This window comes from Perca fluviatilis, chromosome 20 (assembly GCF_010015445.1).
Source record: "Perca fluviatilis chromosome 20, GENO_Pfluv_1.0, whole genome shotgun sequence".
NCBI lineage: Eukaryota > Metazoa > Chordata > Actinopteri > Perciformes > Percidae > Perca > Perca fluviatilis.
This window is the reverse complement of record NC_053131.1, coordinates 2,511,823-2,529,442: the sequence shown is the minus strand read 5'-3', so window position 1 is coordinate 2,529,442 and position 17,620 is coordinate 2,511,823. Positions and strand designations below refer to the sequence as shown.

Genomic DNA, 17,620 nt, shown 5'->3' with positions numbered 1-17,620 from the left:
CCCCAGCAGTTGTTCTACAAACTCAACCACCGATGCACTGTTCTTTTCGGCCCCTTCTGGAATCCCATAAGCGGATGTTTTCTTGTCGTGAGCAGTTCTCCTGCTCGGTTGATTTGTCTTCCATTTGAGCATGGAGTTTTAGCATTTCTGACAGAACACCCTCTACATTTTGTAATCTTTCTTCTACCTTTTCGATTTGATCTTCGGCCTCCTTCAGTCAAGTGTTGTTTTTTGTTATTTCTCCTTTTATTTCCTCTAATTGAGATTGTCCTGTCGAAAATCTCTTAATTCTTGAAGGATCAAACCTAGGTTAGCCGTGGGCTCTCGGTCAGGGCTAGCCGCGTTAGCATTTCCACTTTGCGTCCCTGTTAGCCTTGGGTTTTTGATTTCTTTGCAGTCTTTTTTACCCCTAGCTGACATCCTTGCCCCTCTTACTCAATGTTTTAAATTTGTATGCAGCTGGAAGTCCCTCAATTCTATGTTTAAATCAAAACTTTTAGAAAACCCAGGATATTTTTTATCAGCGCTGTTGAAGGAATTCATGCAAAAAATTTGACCGATAACCGGTCTGGCCCTAAAAAGGCCAGACTTAATCCTGACTCCAATTCTATGATCACTACACCCTGAATAGTGTTCGTTACTGGTAGATAAGAGAAATAAAACTCAGGATTTGTTCAGTTAACCCTTGTGTTGTCCTTCGGGTCACGGGGACCGGTTCGCGATGTATTTCGAGTGGAGTGGAGTACCTACCTACCTACCTGCCTACTTCCAACTACTCTCTCGTCGTCCTTTCCAACGCGCGGGGTCGCGGAGGCCCCCCCCTAGCCACCCGCGCGTACGTTCGAGTCACTAGTCCGTCTCGTGGAGTGGAGTACCTACCTACCTACTTCCAACTACTCTCTCCTCGTCCTTTCCAAAAGCGCGGTGGGGTGGCGGAGACCCCCCCCGCCACAGCCGCCCGCGCGTACGTTCGAGGCAGTAGTCCGTCTAGTGGAGTTTTGTCGGTTTGAACCTTCGGTTCTCGGTTCAGCGTCCGGGCGGTGTGCGAAACCGGCATGGTCTGCCTCACACAGAAGCCTCCGCCGCGCTCGTCAAAAAAGCGGCGGCTGTGAGGTCGAGGTTGAGGAGGACGAGGGCGATGGCCGCGGGCGCGCGGAACCGGACGCCGCCGCTCCGACGGGGCCTGGCAAGCGGAAGAGTTGTCAGCGCTGTCCCAGGAGCAAGGACCGCAAAACCCGCACAGTGTGCTGCGGCTGCGAGAGATACATCTGCGGGAGCTGCGTGAGGGCCTACTGCCCGGAATGCGTGGACCCGTAGCTAGCCTTGCCTGCCTGCCTGCCTCACCTCGTCTCGTCCTTTTCGTTTTCCTTCCATTACACGGTCAAAAGCCCTAGCCCTCGTCCTTTCGGCGGGGTCCCCTGGACCCCTTCCGCCGTTCGATCGTATTCTCTCTCTCTCTCTCTCTCTCTATCTCTCTCTCTCTCTGCTACCCTCGCTCTCGTCCTTTCGGCAGGGGTCAGGGGGGGTGATTTAAATGATTTATTAAAAATGCAATAATAACAATAACTTCTTTCACCAGTAAATTGCTGTTAAACGACAAAAACAGCTGAGAAAAGGGTATTTTACAATAACTATGAATGCACCACGGGTTTTACCACATTTTAAGTGTGTGTTGTTTTTCCGACAACAGCAGTGACCAAGGGCTAGCTAGTTTGTGTCTTTTAGCTCGTAGCTTTAGCGGGAGACTGTAGTACGTCCCTCTGTTGGAATCCTCTACAATACAGTCACACTTTTACACCGTTTAGCTGTCAGCATTTTAACCGTTTAACCGGGAGAATTTGTGTCATAGTGGTTGGTGTAAACCGGGACATTTTAGCATCCCGACAGGCTTTTGTCAGGACTCGGGACGAGCAACTTTGTCAGGGTACAATAGGCGGACTCAAATCCACGACTCAGGACTCAATATAAACAGGTAAGTGCAGTTTTATTGTTCCAAGAACAATCAGGCAACAGTACAAAATCGGCATGCAAAAACGTCGTCAGGAAACAGGCGGGAAAGTAGACAAAGACGGGAAGACAAGTGACCTGGAATGAAAGCAAACTAAATTATTACAAAATAAAACAGGAAGTCCATCAAATAAACAAAACACAAAATAAGAGCGAAGGTGAACATGACAAACTTAAAATCAGGACTGTCCCAGTCAAACCGGTGTTATGTCCCTAGTGGTTTCCACACTAACTGGTTTCCGTATGTTGTGTTTACCTAACAGCAGCAGTTGTTGCTACCTCTCTCGCCAGATTCGTCACACAATCACAAACATTTTACTGGCGATTTTCAAATCTCTTCCCAGAGCTACTGCGGCGAATATGATGGTATAAGTGAGCACTACATCACAGCCATATACAAAAAAAGGAATTTAAGAAAATAAAATAATTGCAAGATTGTGTTGAGGTGGTTTCGATCTCACAAGGGCAAAAACACATATCACCTATTAACAGCAGCTCTACGTACGAGCCGAGCGAGCCACTGAGCCAGGAAAAGTCGAATACAAGTGGTAATATTCTACTCACAAGTTCTGAAGGCATGAACGTAATGATTTACAGTAAAGCTTCATTTTGTGTAGGCCAGATACTGAATAGTAAAACATACCTCTGTGTTTGCAAAAAGTGCTTGCAATACAGTGTTATTTGAACCTGTGTCAATCGAATGATTCTATCCAAAGCGATGTTCTAATCATGGACTAATACTTACAGTCTATGGTTCTAATCAAACTCCAACGCAGCATAAAACGTTATTTAAATGATTTAAGGAGCATTGAGCTCTCTGGGTTCAATAAGTGGACGCGCCCCTCGTGGACACAATAAACCACTGCCTAAGCCCAGGGTAACAAGTTGTTTTAGCTTTTCATGTGGCTCAGTGTTAGCTTGTCCGAGTTATATCGTCACTGTTTAAAAGTATTTAGAGTCATATGTGTAATGTCGTAGGGGCTGTAATGTAGTGGTAATATAGCCGTAGCCGCGAGAAAAGAATCATGATAAATACGATTGTGTATTTTCTAAGAGTAATGGTTTTATACAGCCTATGGGAGTCACCAGTTGTTTCAGATCAAACCAAAACAAACAGTTAACTGGATGCTGACGTAGTTAAGTGATGTCTACTGGAACTAAAGTTAACAGCGTTCGAGTAGCTCGCAGCGTAGAGCTGTGGACGTGAAGAGTATGTGTTTTTGCTTTTGACAGTTCAAAACCAGGTCGATGCAAACTTGATTGTGAATGATTGTATTTTCTTAAATTTATTTTTTGTATGTGGCTGCAATGTAGTGCTCATTCATACAATCATAATCACAGCAATAGATATGAGATGTGACCTGAAAATTGCCAGTAATATGTTTGTAATTGTGTGACCAATCTGGCGAGAGAGGTAGCAACAACTGCTGCTGTTAGGTAAACACAACATACGGAAACCCGTTAGTGTGGAAACCAGTAGGGACATAACACTTGGATGTCTGGTCACCCTAGATCTGGTGCAACGACTGGACAAGATGCAGGGAGACAACAGGCAGATGAGAAACCTGGTGAAAGCCTGTGTTGATGACCAGAAGAATGATGACCAGAAGAAAGGACAGATCACGACGCAACAATGTGCGCATCACTGGACTAAAAGAGGGCAGCGAAAAGGATGACCCAGTTGGGTTCCTGCAAAATCAGTTACCGGTGTAGATCCCCTCCTTACAGAACAGGGCTATCATCGAGATTGACAGAGCACACAGAATTTACGGCAAGGGTACAACGACACATACTCTGATTTTCAGGTGTTTGAGATATCAGGACCGCCAAGCAATCCTTCAGGGGGCGAGACAAGTACAGCAGAAAGGTCTGATTCGTGATTCCGAAGCAACACTACGCTTTAAGCCTGACTACAGTGCATTCACTGTCCAGTGGCGCCAAGGATTTATAGGAGCACAGCGCAAGCTACATGCTAAAGGCGTCTCAAACTTCCTTATTTATCCGGCCACCCTGAGAGTGACTCACAGAGGGAGGGTGCTCACCTCCACTACAGCCAAGGATGCGGACGTTTTCTGTCAGGAGCTGGACGGGGAGGATGGCACGACATCCACATGGGTCGCTCCGCGGCTGACATGAATGAATGAGACATGAATGCAATACTAAATTTAAATCAGGCTAGATCAGGGGTCAATCACACCAAAGCCCAAAAACATATATCAGACATGTTTAGAGCAGTTGTGGAATCTCTCACCATTTTACAGATATATGGAGGATGCACAACCCTACTAGCAAGGATTACACCTTCTTTTCCATTTCCATTACATTTTTATGTTTACATACTGTATACTTGAGCCCTTGTCTTTCTCTTAAATAGGTAATTGTGTTGTGCCTTACTGGTTATTTAATGACTTTTTTTCCAATTTCAACCAAGACAGGATCACCATGCCACCGTGACATCTGACAGCCTCAAAGATGTGAACAGGTGACTTAATTTTTAATGTTGATATTAACATCAGATCTTTTCAGGAGTAAAGCAGTTTTAACTGGATGATATTTAATGGTTTCACACAGTCCTCAGTTTACATGTATTGTTCAGGTGTATACACTATGATAACTGTGTATGGATACTGTTAAGTGTTTTTTTGGTGTGCATGTCAAGAGGAAGTTTTTTCCCTTACTATCATCATTTCACTAATTATCATCTTATCACAATTATCTTTCATTTTCTTAGTTCATAACTGTATTGTTAGCTTTTAAGATATCAGTAACTACAATGTTCAAAAATGGATGTCACTGTGCTGTACCGACTAAATTTCTGTGAATAACTGTACAAATATTTATGTGAACATACTGCATACTAGAGGTGTTGAAATTAATCAAATAATCGATGCATGGGGATGCGGACATGGACGATGCTGCATCGATGCAGTGGCCCACCATAATCGATTATAACGCAGTGACGTCGCTCGTTAATTTTCCGGCCGTGGTATAAACATTCAAATGAAAATTAACATTCTCAGTAGCCTAGCAAACCCGTTTCTCACACACACACACACACACACACACACACACACACACACACACACACACACACACACACACACACACACACACACAGAGAGACAGACACACAAACAAACACAGACACACACACGCAAAATGGCTGAGCGGAGACACGGAAGAGTCGAGAGGATCGCAAATCGAGAAGATGAAAGAAAACACTGAGAAACATGAAGAGACGCTAGTTAGCTTGGAAACAATCTAAGTGGAATAACGAAGCTGAAGAGGTGTAGCTACACTACGGCACTTTTCCTGTCTAACAGCAGTGGTTTAGAACAAACGTTGTGCTAGTGTGCCTGGCTAAAGTTGGAGCTAACAGCGGAGAGTTGCTGGTTCGGCGGACGCTAATTTTGGACCGGAGAGGACGACAGCGTGTTTCCCTGCTGAAGAGGACTTTGCCGTAGCTGGTGACTGGTTTTCGTGTTTGAGCTGTTTCTTGGACTAACAGCTAACTGTAAGTTGGATTTCTGTGTGTTTGCTTCACTGAAGATAACATCCTGCTGGCTGCTGCACGTCCACATGAGCCCGCAACTTTTTTTTTTCCCCTCTCGGCGTGTGTGTGTGTGTGTGTGTGTGTGTGTGTGTGTGTGTGTGTGTGTGTGTGTGTGTTAACTAGAGCTGTCAGTCTTCCTCTATAATACTATTCGAATTCCATTTGAGATTTTTTTTAATATTTTAATAATATTCGAATATTTAATGCTCAATTGCAGCCTGTTAAATATGTTCTACACATCAGGCTTGCGTCAATGCAACTACAAGCATGTGTTTGTTGTTACACGTTCTGTCCACTAGAGGGACTTCTAACATTATAGACTGGCCTTGAGGCAACCTGCACGCAACTTTGTTAACATTCATTTTCCACCACGAGCTCACAGCGACAAACACAAATCAACAGAGAACTCTGGAATCTGATCTAACAAGTGAAGCGGCTATGTTGTAAAGGCTAACGGTGCTCGGTTAGCACAATGACATCATGTTAGGAAGCACAGCCGAAACCATTTTTCATAAACTAGGTAAGTAACAAACAATGCTAACTGCATTAATAAGCAAGCCAAACAGTGCTGTCACTACTATTATAGGGATTTATAAGCAACCTGTTTCCAGCAGATTGTCACATTACTGAGAATACAGCTGTAAGAAGATAATATGACGTGGAAGCTAACTCTGACAGCTGTAGGGGAGCTAACTTAAACTTTAGCTTTCTCCATGAAGCTCCCAACTACGCTAACGTTACCTCCCGACGCAGTTAGAAAACCAGAACAAGCTAACTATTGATAACATTAGCATTTTGGCTCGGTTAGACCTCACAATGCCTTGTGTTTCTCACTCCCGCTGTTATTGTTCATACGGCGTGACATGAATCACACATGCGGGTAGGTCAAGGCGAGAAGAGGGAGATTAGCTAACGTTAGCCAACATATTTATATAAAAAAAGTCACATTCAAATAGTAATTTTAGCATTCGAATAGTATTGATTTTTTTACTATTGGAATTATATTCGAATTTCGGTATTCGTTCCAACAGCCCTTGTGTTAACACAGTGGTTTGAGTACGTTTTACATTGAAACTGCTGTAAGGAGGAATCATTTTGTGTAGCTGCAGTGTTTTAAGTGGAAACTGATAGAGAAACTGGTAAAGGGGTGGTTGTGTGTAATATCATTTGAAGAAATATTGCAGTTAGCATATTTGAAGGGTGTGATTTGTGTTATGTTTTTTTTTGTTATTCAATCTAACGGCTAAATATTATTTGTACATTTAAGTTATTGTTCAGTATACGTTACCTTTTTTGTTAAAGAGTTGTCTGGGGTCAGTTATTCCAATACAGCACAATAGATTTGCTGGTTAAAAGTAGGGTGGTATATGACTAATCCAAAATAGGTAAACCTTCGTGGTAGCTACCTTAAAGAAATGAACCCAAACACTTCATCATTCCAGTCTGAAGTTACGTATTGCAGCTTGGGCATTGCACTTGACAATGCAAGTTTGTCAAGTCAAATATCCTATATGGCTTTAATAGAAAAATTTATTTTGAAGCATCGTGATGCATTGAGATATCAGGTATTGACACTCTAAGGACTGTGTATTTGGACACACCCTCTATTGTAATATTAAAAAGATATGGGACTCTGTATGTTTGTTTTTAAGTATTAAGTAGTATTAGTAGTATTCATATTTCTGTGCAGTATTAGATCCACAACAATTATAAGTGGTTGACTTTTTTTCTGTTACACATAAAATGCAATTCTTCATTAAAAACATTAAAATCCCAGCAATTTTTCATCATTGCTGTGTGGCTGTGGTTTATCTTAGGTATTGGACAAGAGAGATTATCCTGCCATGCCTCCTCTCCTGTAGCCTGGCTCCGCCCTCCTACGTTCTTATATCAATTTTCATTTCCCTTCAGTACTAATTCTGGGTTCGCGGTATATTCTTGGGTTTTCTCCAGCCAGATTTTTGGCAATCCAATCAGCGAACAGAGGTAGTGGCTGAGGAACGATGACGTTGAGCCCATGCGCTAAAGTTGTAGTTCCGTAATGGCGGCGGAGAAAGATGTGAGCGAAGCCATTCGATTCGTTGTGGTAACGCTGCTGAATATCCAGAAGTTAAAGCCCGAGCAAGAACAATCTTTGCTGAGTTGTGTTGGTGGCCATGATGTCGTGGCCCTCCTCCCCATGGGGTTTGGGAACAGTTTGATTGTCCAGCTCGCTCCATTAGTGTTGAATGAGTTGGCTAAGGCTAACGCTAGCGATGGTAATGCTAAATATAAGCAGATAGTTGACGGTCTCCCCTCTTGTTGCACATGCGCATGACATACATCACGACCAAACGTTAGCGATTGGTTATGGCAGATGCAGAGTGGCTCTGGGCAGATCCAATAGTTTTAAACTTCAACAAGAAGAGAGAAATTGGACAAATGTGCCGTGTGCAATGGACCCTTTTTTGCCTTGAGATGTTTTAGTATTAAATGTAAAGGTGAGTATATTGCCTTGATCAGTAAGTTATTTAACTTTTTTAGGTTTTCAAAAACTCTTATTATTCTGATTGTTGAGTGAAGTGTTTGAGTTTCAACTACATTTACAGTACACCTCTTCCTGGCTTAAAAATATCCACATTTTTGTACAATTCTCAAACTGTAGAAAAGGAATTCTTCTGGTCGGACAGTAGTTTCAACAAATATTTACAGAGGGCAACACGTGCTTTTGGTGTTGATTCAATACCTGAGAGCAAAATGGTGAAATTTCCATGACTTCTTTATGATTTGATACAATTGTGAAAGCTATAATAAAACTGGCAGTGCATCATCTAAGATATAGTAAAGGGGAAAGTGTAATAATAAATGTGTCTATTGCCTTTTGTAAAATGCATCATTTAATATTTTGACTGAATGTACGTGTGTTTGGTTCTTAATATTCTCTGTGTAGTTTGTTCCTGCATCACAGATCAAACAAAGACAGTTATGACAAAAAGGGTCGAAAAGACTCATTGTGAATGCCTACCAATTAGGGGTGTGCAAAAAAATCGATTCACAGAAGAATCTAGATTCTCATTTGCAACAATTCAGAATCGATCTGAAATGTCCAAGAATCGATTTAATAAATAAATAAAATCAGCTGGCTGTTCGCCTCCATTTTTGTAACTAGCCTATACGGGACGTCCGGACGTCACCACGCAGACAGTTTTTGAACGTGAGCGGCAAATCACTAAAACAAAGAGGAAGCAAATATGGATGAGAGGGAGATCCAACCAGCCCATATGTCAATGAACCAGCCCTGTCTTCACTTAAAGCTAATTAGTTTCCATTTCGGTTTTACCGAATGCCTGGAAGCACTGCGCTGGACATGACACACACAGTGTGCAAGCTTTGCAAAACGAAGACCAAGTACTTCGGCAGCACAACAAATGCGCGGGCTCATGTTACTAGGCATCACCCGGAGCTCAGCGACACGGAGCAGAGTCAGCCGCCAGCTGCAGACCAACGCACACTGCACTGCTTCACCAAACTTCCTGCCAACTCCGAAAGGGGAAAAAAAATAACTCGGTCTATCGCCTGCTTCATCGCCAAAGACCTAAGGCCTTACAGTGTGGTGGAGAACGAGGGGTTCGTCTGCATGTTACAGACAGCGGAGCCGAGGTACGCGATACCGTCCCGCAAGTTTTTCACTGAGACAGCTGTGCCACAGCTTTACAATGAGACTAAAAGAAAGGTCGCCAGTGCCCTAACCGAAACGACCAAAGTGGCACTAACATGTGATGCATGGACATCAAGAGCAACCTTTTGTGACATTCACCGCTCACTACATAACTGATACGTGGGTGCTCAAATCCTGTGTTTTGCAAACTCGTGTGATGCACGAGAGCCATAACTGTTAATTGTAAAATTGTTATTCTTTAAGTTACTGAGTCTGACTGAGAAATATAGATGTTTTTTGGTCTTCACCGGTTGTGTTCTACATGATATTTGTGGTAAACTGCAACCTTCCTGGGAAATGCATCTATTTAACCAGACAATGTTTTTGATAAAAGTCACTTCCCTGAGAATTGAACTTAAAATGTGAAAAAGACACTTTAATGTCTCCGTTTGTCATTCTGTATAGCAAAGCAGATGAGAGTAGATCATGATCAGAAACCCGATTAGAAATCATTATGGATAAAATCGAATCGTTTTGAATCGAAAATCTTTTTGAATCGAAAATCGATTTTGAATCGAATCGTGGCCTCAAGAATCGGAATCGAATTGAATCGTGAGATGGTAAAAGATTCCCACCCCTACTACCAATGGTAAGTGAATTTGAGAAGAAGAGCCCAGTTCAAGTTCAAGTGATGATATATCAGGGGAGGAATATTTTCCAGATTCTTGCAGTCAGTCAGACGGTTCCTGAACTGAGCCTGCTTAAAAAATTCAAAAACGTAGAGACTAGCTAGATATACACGTAGGTGACAACCTATTATGCGAAAGTGCAGATGGTACAGAGCAGATTGAGAAGACTTGTGAGGAGGCAAAGCAAGTATTAGGAGAAGTTCAGATTGCAGTTCAGAAGAGCAGAACTGAAGGTGAATCTGTTAATGGTAACACCGGAACTGGGGAAGATCAATGCATCCAGTCTTCAAACATTTCCACTTCGGGAAATAAGAAAACTTACTGCTACATCTGTGGTAATCTTGTCTTTGGCCACAATGTCTGAATCAGCCCAGTGTCAACAGATATCCCAAGGTGTTTGGAAGCTGTTAACTGTGATTAAAGATGATGATGTTTCTACTGCTGTACACAGTGACTTCTGTATTCTTCAGCTGGCCCAATCCAACCATGCTTATTAAAAAAAATAAACATGGTCAAGATCCCACCAAATATGAGTGTATTCGGCAGAAGCTCAGAGAAGTCGGAAGACTTCTGCTGACACTTCACAAAGGTTTTCAGTATTTACTGTTGAGAATGCTGTAAGGCGGGCAAATTTTCATTTGGTCATTCAAGCTGTCAAGAAGGTGTCTGGGTTTGATGAAGAAAAGAGCTAGCTCTAAACCGGGGCGCGCACATGGCGGCAGTCGCTCTAAACCAGAGCCTATGGCTAACCACCAACATCTTCGCCTTTCTAACAGTTTCTCCCCACTCAATGAGTGACACACTCGCTGAGATGCCAACTCTGGTTATTGGGAGCTCTATACTGCGAAAAGTGAGGGTGGCGGCTCCAAGAAAAGCGGCTGCGGTCTTGTGCATCCCTAAATTTATGTTTAGTCACTTTGTGCATTTGCAAAGACGATGTCAGATTCAGTAGTTTTCTCTGGACCCCTGCCAAACCTGATCTGCGATGACATGTACACCCGCATGTCATCCTTCCACCGCTGGTTGTCGGGGTGGTGCCCAGCTGATGATGTGGGCTATGTGAATAACTGGAGGGCCTTCTGGGGAAAGCCTGGTCTGATTAGGGGAGACGGCATTCATCCCACTTTGGACGGAGCCGCTCTCATTCAAGAAATCTGACCGAGTCTATTATCGGTCATAAACCATGACAACCCAAGTTTGGTATTAATAATCACAGGTGCAGTGCTACGCGCTCCTCTGTGCTTCCGTTGGAGTAGTCGCCCACTCATAGTCCCATAACCACGGCGTCTGTCCCCCGACAGTTCGGTTAAATCAAATCAGCCATATTTTATTCAAGCCTGAAAACAGCGTACTTGCACACTCCCTTAGATCTACATCAATCCACCAGAGGGTTATCAAGAGAAAGAGGGTATAGTTTATAAGTTAGAGAAATCACTTTATGGTCTTAAACAATCCGGGCGAAATTGGAATAAGGTTTTGCACGATTGCCTAACTGAGAATGGGTTCACACAAAACCCAGCTGACCACTGTGTTTATGCCAAAAAGTCAAAAGAAGGGAAGGTGATCATAATCATATGGGTCGATGACTTGATCATTGCAGCAAGCAATAAAGAGGGACTGAAAAAGGTGATTTAAATGAAAGATTTGGGCAAACTCAAACATTTTCTGGGTATCGATTTCAGTCAGTCAGATGGGTGTGTAAAGATGTTACAGGAAAGGTACATTAACAAGATACTAAAGCGTTTAAATATGCAAAACTGTTGGACCAGAGAAACACCCTGTGAGCAAAAGCTAGATTATACTGAGGATGCAGTAAAGATGGAAGGGGTCAGGGTGTACAGAGAGGCTGTAGGAAATCTTATATACCTGACTACTTGTACCAGACCAGATTTAAGTTTTGTAGTGAGCAGGTTATTACAGTACTTTGCTGAGCCTACAGAGGAGCAGTGGGTCACTGTGAAGCACGTACTAAGGTATCTCAAAGGCACCGCAGAGAAAGGGTTAAGCTTTAGGAGAAACGACAGTGAGAAGCAAGGTATACAGGCCTACAGTGATGCCGACTGGGCGGCTGATTCCAGTGCCACGGCATACTGTGTGAGCCTTAGTCAGAACAGCTCCCTGGTCTCGTGGAAGAATAGAAAGCAACCTACTGTTGCGCTATCCATATGTGAGGCGGAATATATGGCACTGGCTTCAACCATACACAAGTGAGTTATTGAGTTGTACTCACTTGGACAAGAACAACATTAAAACATTAAAATGAGGGGGGGAGCGTTAAACATTAACACATTAAAATCCCCAAAAATCATTGTCTTAGACTTCTGAAAAAAGATTTCATGTCTTTTTCAGAATTGGATGCTTAAATGTTAATGATTCTAAAAAGATAATTTTCATGTACACAGTCAGTTACTAGTAGGCGTCCGTAGATGTCCTTATGTACTAGTTTCACCTCTTTAATATTGTTTTTATTTGGGATAATGGAGAAAAATTATCCAATTCATAATCCATAACTATAACTACAGCTTCTGTCCATGTTGCCCCTTCTCTCTGATCACAGGGTAAGGTATTACAAGTGGACACATTGTTCTCTGACATGGGATTTAACAGGTCTAGAGAGGAGAGGACAGGCTGTCTGGCAGCCTGTCCTCTCCTCCCTCTTCGCTTTGAACTTCCAACACTGCTTCTGTATACACGTTATCAACAATACTGTCAGGAATATTAGTGCTGTTGATAGCTGGACCCTCATCGGTCTCAGCCGATCATTTTGGCAGTTTCATTCTCTTTTTCATTTCCATTTTTATTACTCTCTCTCTCATTTGTATTCTCATCTACAGTTTCAGTCTCACTGTTCTGACGGATACATGTTGCAAGACTATTCATACACACAATGCACCTACTCACCCCACTTACGTACACTTCTTGGCAAGGCAATTTTATTTATATAGCACATTCAGCACAGGGCAATTCAAAGTGCTTTACATAAAACATCAAACATTTAAAAGCAAAGAGCAAAAATATAAAATTAAAATATAAAAATATTAACGAATACAAATTTAATACGAGATAAAATACAAGAATAAAATTCACAGTTCAGTATAAAAATTGATACGAGATAAAATACAAGAATAAAATTCAAAGTACAGTATAAGAATTAAGGAAAGGCAACATCAAAAATAAAGGTCTTCAGCCTTGATTTAAAAGAACTGAGAGTTGCGGCGGACCTGCAGTTTTTTGGTAGTGTGTTCCAAATAAGTGGAGCATAAAAACTGAACGCTGCTTCCCCCTGTTCTGTCCGTCCGGGAAAGAAAGAAGACCTGTCCCGGACGACCTGAGAGGTCTAGGTGGTACATTAGTTAGGTTAGTGCAATAACAGATCAGATTTTGGCCCTAAACCATTTACGGATATAAGTCCTTTAATCCTTGATATATTCTTAAGATGGTAATAGGCTGATTTAGTTATTATCTTAATGTGGATGTTGAAATTCAGGTCTGAGTCCATAACTACACCAAGATTTCTTGCTTTGTCTGTTGTTTTTAACATTGCCGTTTGAAGCTGAGCGCTGACTTTCAGTTGTTCCTCTTTTTCTCCAAAAACAACCACCTCAGTTTTTTCTTCATTTAAGAAAATTTTGGCACATCCAGTCGTTGATTTGTTCAAGCCACATAGTGTCATCCAGATGCTTCGCCAGATCTGATTTGATTTCTGTCAAAAAACACTTCACCTCCTCTCGCAGATCATACAACCGCTGTAACACCCGCCCCCTGGAGAGCCAGCGAACTTCAGTGTGCAGAAACAGCTGTTCGTGCCCTGACCCCATCTCCTGGCAGGAGGACCCAAACATGCGAGAGTTTAGCGGCCGTGATTTGATGAGATTTATCATTTTCACGGATTGGTTCAGCACGGAGTCAAAGAGAACTGGCATTTTTTTGGCAGCTAGTGCTTCGCGATGGACCATGCAATGTGTCCATTTCACAAGTGGAGCTACTTGCTGAACACGAGCAGCTAGGCCACACTCACGGTCATTGCCCGCGCACCATACGTGCATAGGCCAATGCATCGGTCCCAAGCCAAACCATTTTCTCGGATAAAAATATCAAGGACATTGAAGATGGCTGTCGTTTGCCAGCACCTCGGCACACACGACACACTGAGGTCTCAGATCAGCCGTGACTGTAAACCCAAACTGCAGGCAGAGATGGCAAAAGTACTCACTTCCCGTACTCAAGTAGAAGTACAGATATTTTTGTTAAAAAATACTCTGGTAAAAGTAGAAGTACTGATTTAACTTCTTTACAAAAGTAAAAGTAACAAAGTACAGGCTTGGAAATTTACTTAAAGTATAAAAGTAAAAGTAGCCTTGCGAATGAATACCATGTTTTATGAAAAGCTGCTTGGACCACACAAATTTAACTAGAGTGGTAGCTGAGAAACTTCAGTGGACTCTTTTTATACCATTGCCTACATTTTAAATGGATGTCTGTCAATAGGCCTAAAACATGACATATATGATTACTGGGACAGAGACTGGGACTCCAGGTTAATAAGATTCTGACTGAGTAGTAAGACAGAATTCACAGATCCAGTTTCTCTTTTTTAATACAAACGATTTATTTAATACTGAACGTTTTCTAACATTCCAGAAGACCTAATTTAAGAACAATTTACCCTTAAATAAATTAGTAAAACAAAATACTTTTTATTTGTCCATCTTTGAGCCCCCCTAACATCGGCCTTAAACAAGAAATTAACTGCATTTACTCTGTATGCTCACAACAAAGAAAGTGCATTAACAACTGCTTGAAAAAAAAAAAAAAAAAAAAAGTGGGGGCCGGGGGGGCTGAACACAAATGGGGCAGTGCCCTATTTCTGACAGTGTATTTAAATAACAGGCAACTTTAATAAACTAAATTAAGTCTACTTCAGGAAAAGTGGCAGGTTCTTCTTGATGAAAAGGAGCTTCTCTGCTTTGTCACATGAAAGTCTGTTCCTCTTCTCATCGATGATGTGAGAAGCAGCGCTAAACAGTCTCTCGCTATCGGTGCTTGTGCATGGAGCAGACAAGTATCTAGGATGGGAACGGAGAATCGAAACAGTTATCTCATAGCATCGACATTGTAGGCTATCAGTTTTTTGTAGTTTTTTAATTGATGACGGCATGTGTTTCTTTTCTGCCTAAGAAATAATTAAATTTTTGAATGCCGGTAGGCTATATGCCTTCTATTTTTCCACACTAAAGTATAATAGTTCAAAATATATAGCATAACAAGAACTTTATGAATAACATATTTAATTCAATTTCCTAAATAGCTAACCTGCGTGCCGTCTGTGCCAGGTGGGGAAAGCGGCCTTGATTGGCCCTCCAATATCCGAGAGGGTTATTGCTCCTGGGGATGGGGACTTCTGATAGAAAAGCATCCAGTTGTTGAGCTGTTGAGCTTGTCTTCTGACTGGTATTTGGATTGCTCTCTTGGAGAATCTCTTCGAACATGTCAGACAGTAAGGGTTTGCGCAGCTCATCATCTGTAGTGCGTGCCCTTTTTTTCTCCACGCCATCTCCCCGTTCTGCTGCGCTGTGCGTCATGCGACCGTCTCCATCACACAACGGCTTTTGCAAATCCAACTCAGCCTGTATCATGTCCCTTGTGCGCTGCTTTTTCCCCCCATCCAAGTAAGGATCCTTATATCTTGGATCAAGTACTGTCGCGATGCAGTACAGCGGTTCGGAATCTGCCTTGCTAAAACGAGTGTTCACAGCATCTAAGAGCGCACTTTTTGTTGTTCTCACTCCGTGGTCTGTTTCAGCCTCTTTGCCTAAAAGACGCTTTAATGCTGCTAGTAAGGGGATAACGTCTGCCACAGATGCACCCGATGAGCTTATCTCCTTCGTTATCTGCTCAAAGGGGGCAAGGAGAGAGAGAATGTTCTCTATTAAAACCCACTGGTATGCGCTGAATGTCGCGGGGAGATCATGATCGGCAATGTATGAAGCCAGGACTCGCTTTTGTGCAAAAAGGCTTTCCAGCATGTAATACGTACTGTTCCACCTTGTGCTCACATCTTGTTGAGACGCGTTTGGGTGGCATTCCCAATTGCTCTTGGATTGCTTGTGCCCATAGGCAAGCGGAGAATGCTTGAAATGGCCCACAATTTTTCTGCCCGGTGCGCAATTACATCGGCTATACTGCGCTGACTCAACACTCCCTCGTTGACGGCCAGTTGAAGCGTGTGGGCCATGCACCTTATGCCTTTAAGGTTGCTGTCTTCCATGGCTTTGGTCATATTTCTTGCATTGTCACTCACTATCGCATGCACTTTGGATGGGTCGATACGCCAAGTGTCAAACATTTTGGCAAAAGCATCTGAGATGGCTGCGGCTGTATGGGAGCCTCTGAACTCTTGCGAGTGAAGAACAACCTTTTGTAGGTTGAACTCAGTGTCTATCCACTGTGCCGTTAAAGTCAGCATGCTGGTGGGACTGACATCCGAGCTCCATATATCTGTGGTGAAGCTAAAGGCTGCAATATCTGTAGCCAAGAGCGCGTGCGGGCGTGGGGGGTGACACAACGTTATACATTTCGGGTAAGCATACATCCGAGAAATGCCGTCTACTTGGGACAGTGTAACGGGGCTCAATATGTCCCATTAGCCTACGGAACCCTACGTCCTCTACAACTGAGAAGGGTTGGTCATCCAAGGCAATGAATTCCATTACTTTAGTTGTAATGCCCTTAGCTTTAGCACTGTCACTGCCAAACTTTTTTGCCTTTTCAAAAACGTCAGCCACAGATGGAGTGTGTGAGCTGGGTAGGCCTACTTTCCTTTTAGTTGCTGCCGCGGTGGTGTCTCTCTCGTACTCCTCATGTTGTCTGGGGTGTTTGGATTTAAGGTGATGAATCAAGCCTGATGTGGTGAACGTCTTCGCAGATGTTCCCCCTCTAGAAAGTTCAGCAGAACACTGTCTGCAAACGGCCTTATTTTCTCCGTTTTCCGACACTTTAAAATGCTTCCACACTGCTGACATGTTTGCTGCATGAAGTGTGCGCAGATTTTTTTCTCTCTACTTGGTATTTTGTTGTTAACAGGTGTGCTCAGCTCTTTTTTCATCTCCGTTTATTGTCATTTAGTTGTTTACAAGTGCATGCGGACCCTTTTTCATCTCCCTTTATTGTCAGTTAGTTGTTAACAAACGTACCTGCGGCTCTTTTTTAATCCGTCTTTTTTAGAAGCGCACCAGGCTCATTCCACACTGGTTGCTTTAAAAAAAATAAAAACTAGAAAGGTTCGGTGTAATTTTTTCGGCGTTTTTACTCCTTCGGCCGAAACCGAAAATTATGTTTTTGGACATTTTCGGCCGAATATTTTCGGTGGCCGAATATTCGGTGCATCCCTAGTTACCACCATCAAGCCACAATGATTTGCCTCAAATGAATGCCGCCGAATCTGTCGAGTCGTTGCATCAAGTGCAACGTACAGTATATTTCCATCCAGTTAGATCCAATTAGATTGAATTCTGTATTGATGATGCAAAAAATAATAACAGTAACTCCAGTTAAATTATTTGTAACTTGTTAGTGAGGACTAGATTAGGACTGGATTTAAAGCTCATTCTGGTTTCCAACTTTGCCCCAGGTGTGTCTAAAACACGGACGGAGACAACTTCTCTCTTTTGATGCTTTAATAAGATCAAGCAACGTGTAACCTAGCTAACAGGTGAACACAAACAACAAAATCAC

The 17,620-nt window shown here is 42.6% G+C and overlaps 1 protein-coding gene across 1 annotated transcript; it reads right to left on the bottom strand.

Annotated features, from left to right (window-relative positions):
- Positions 1-14,801: 14,801 nt before the first annotated feature.
- On the bottom strand, positions 14,802-15,932 carry LOC120548878 (zinc finger BED domain-containing protein 4-like). The gene is made up of 2 exons (XM_039785393.1): positions 15,200-15,932; positions 14,802-14,952 (listed from the first exon to the last, which is right to left on the bottom strand). Exons 1-2 carry the CDS (start codon positions 15,910-15,912, stop codon positions 14,802-14,804), a joined length of 864 nt encoding a protein of 287 aa, XP_039641327.1. The 5' UTR covers positions 15,913-15,932.
- Positions 15,933-17,620: the final 1,688 nt, after the last annotated feature.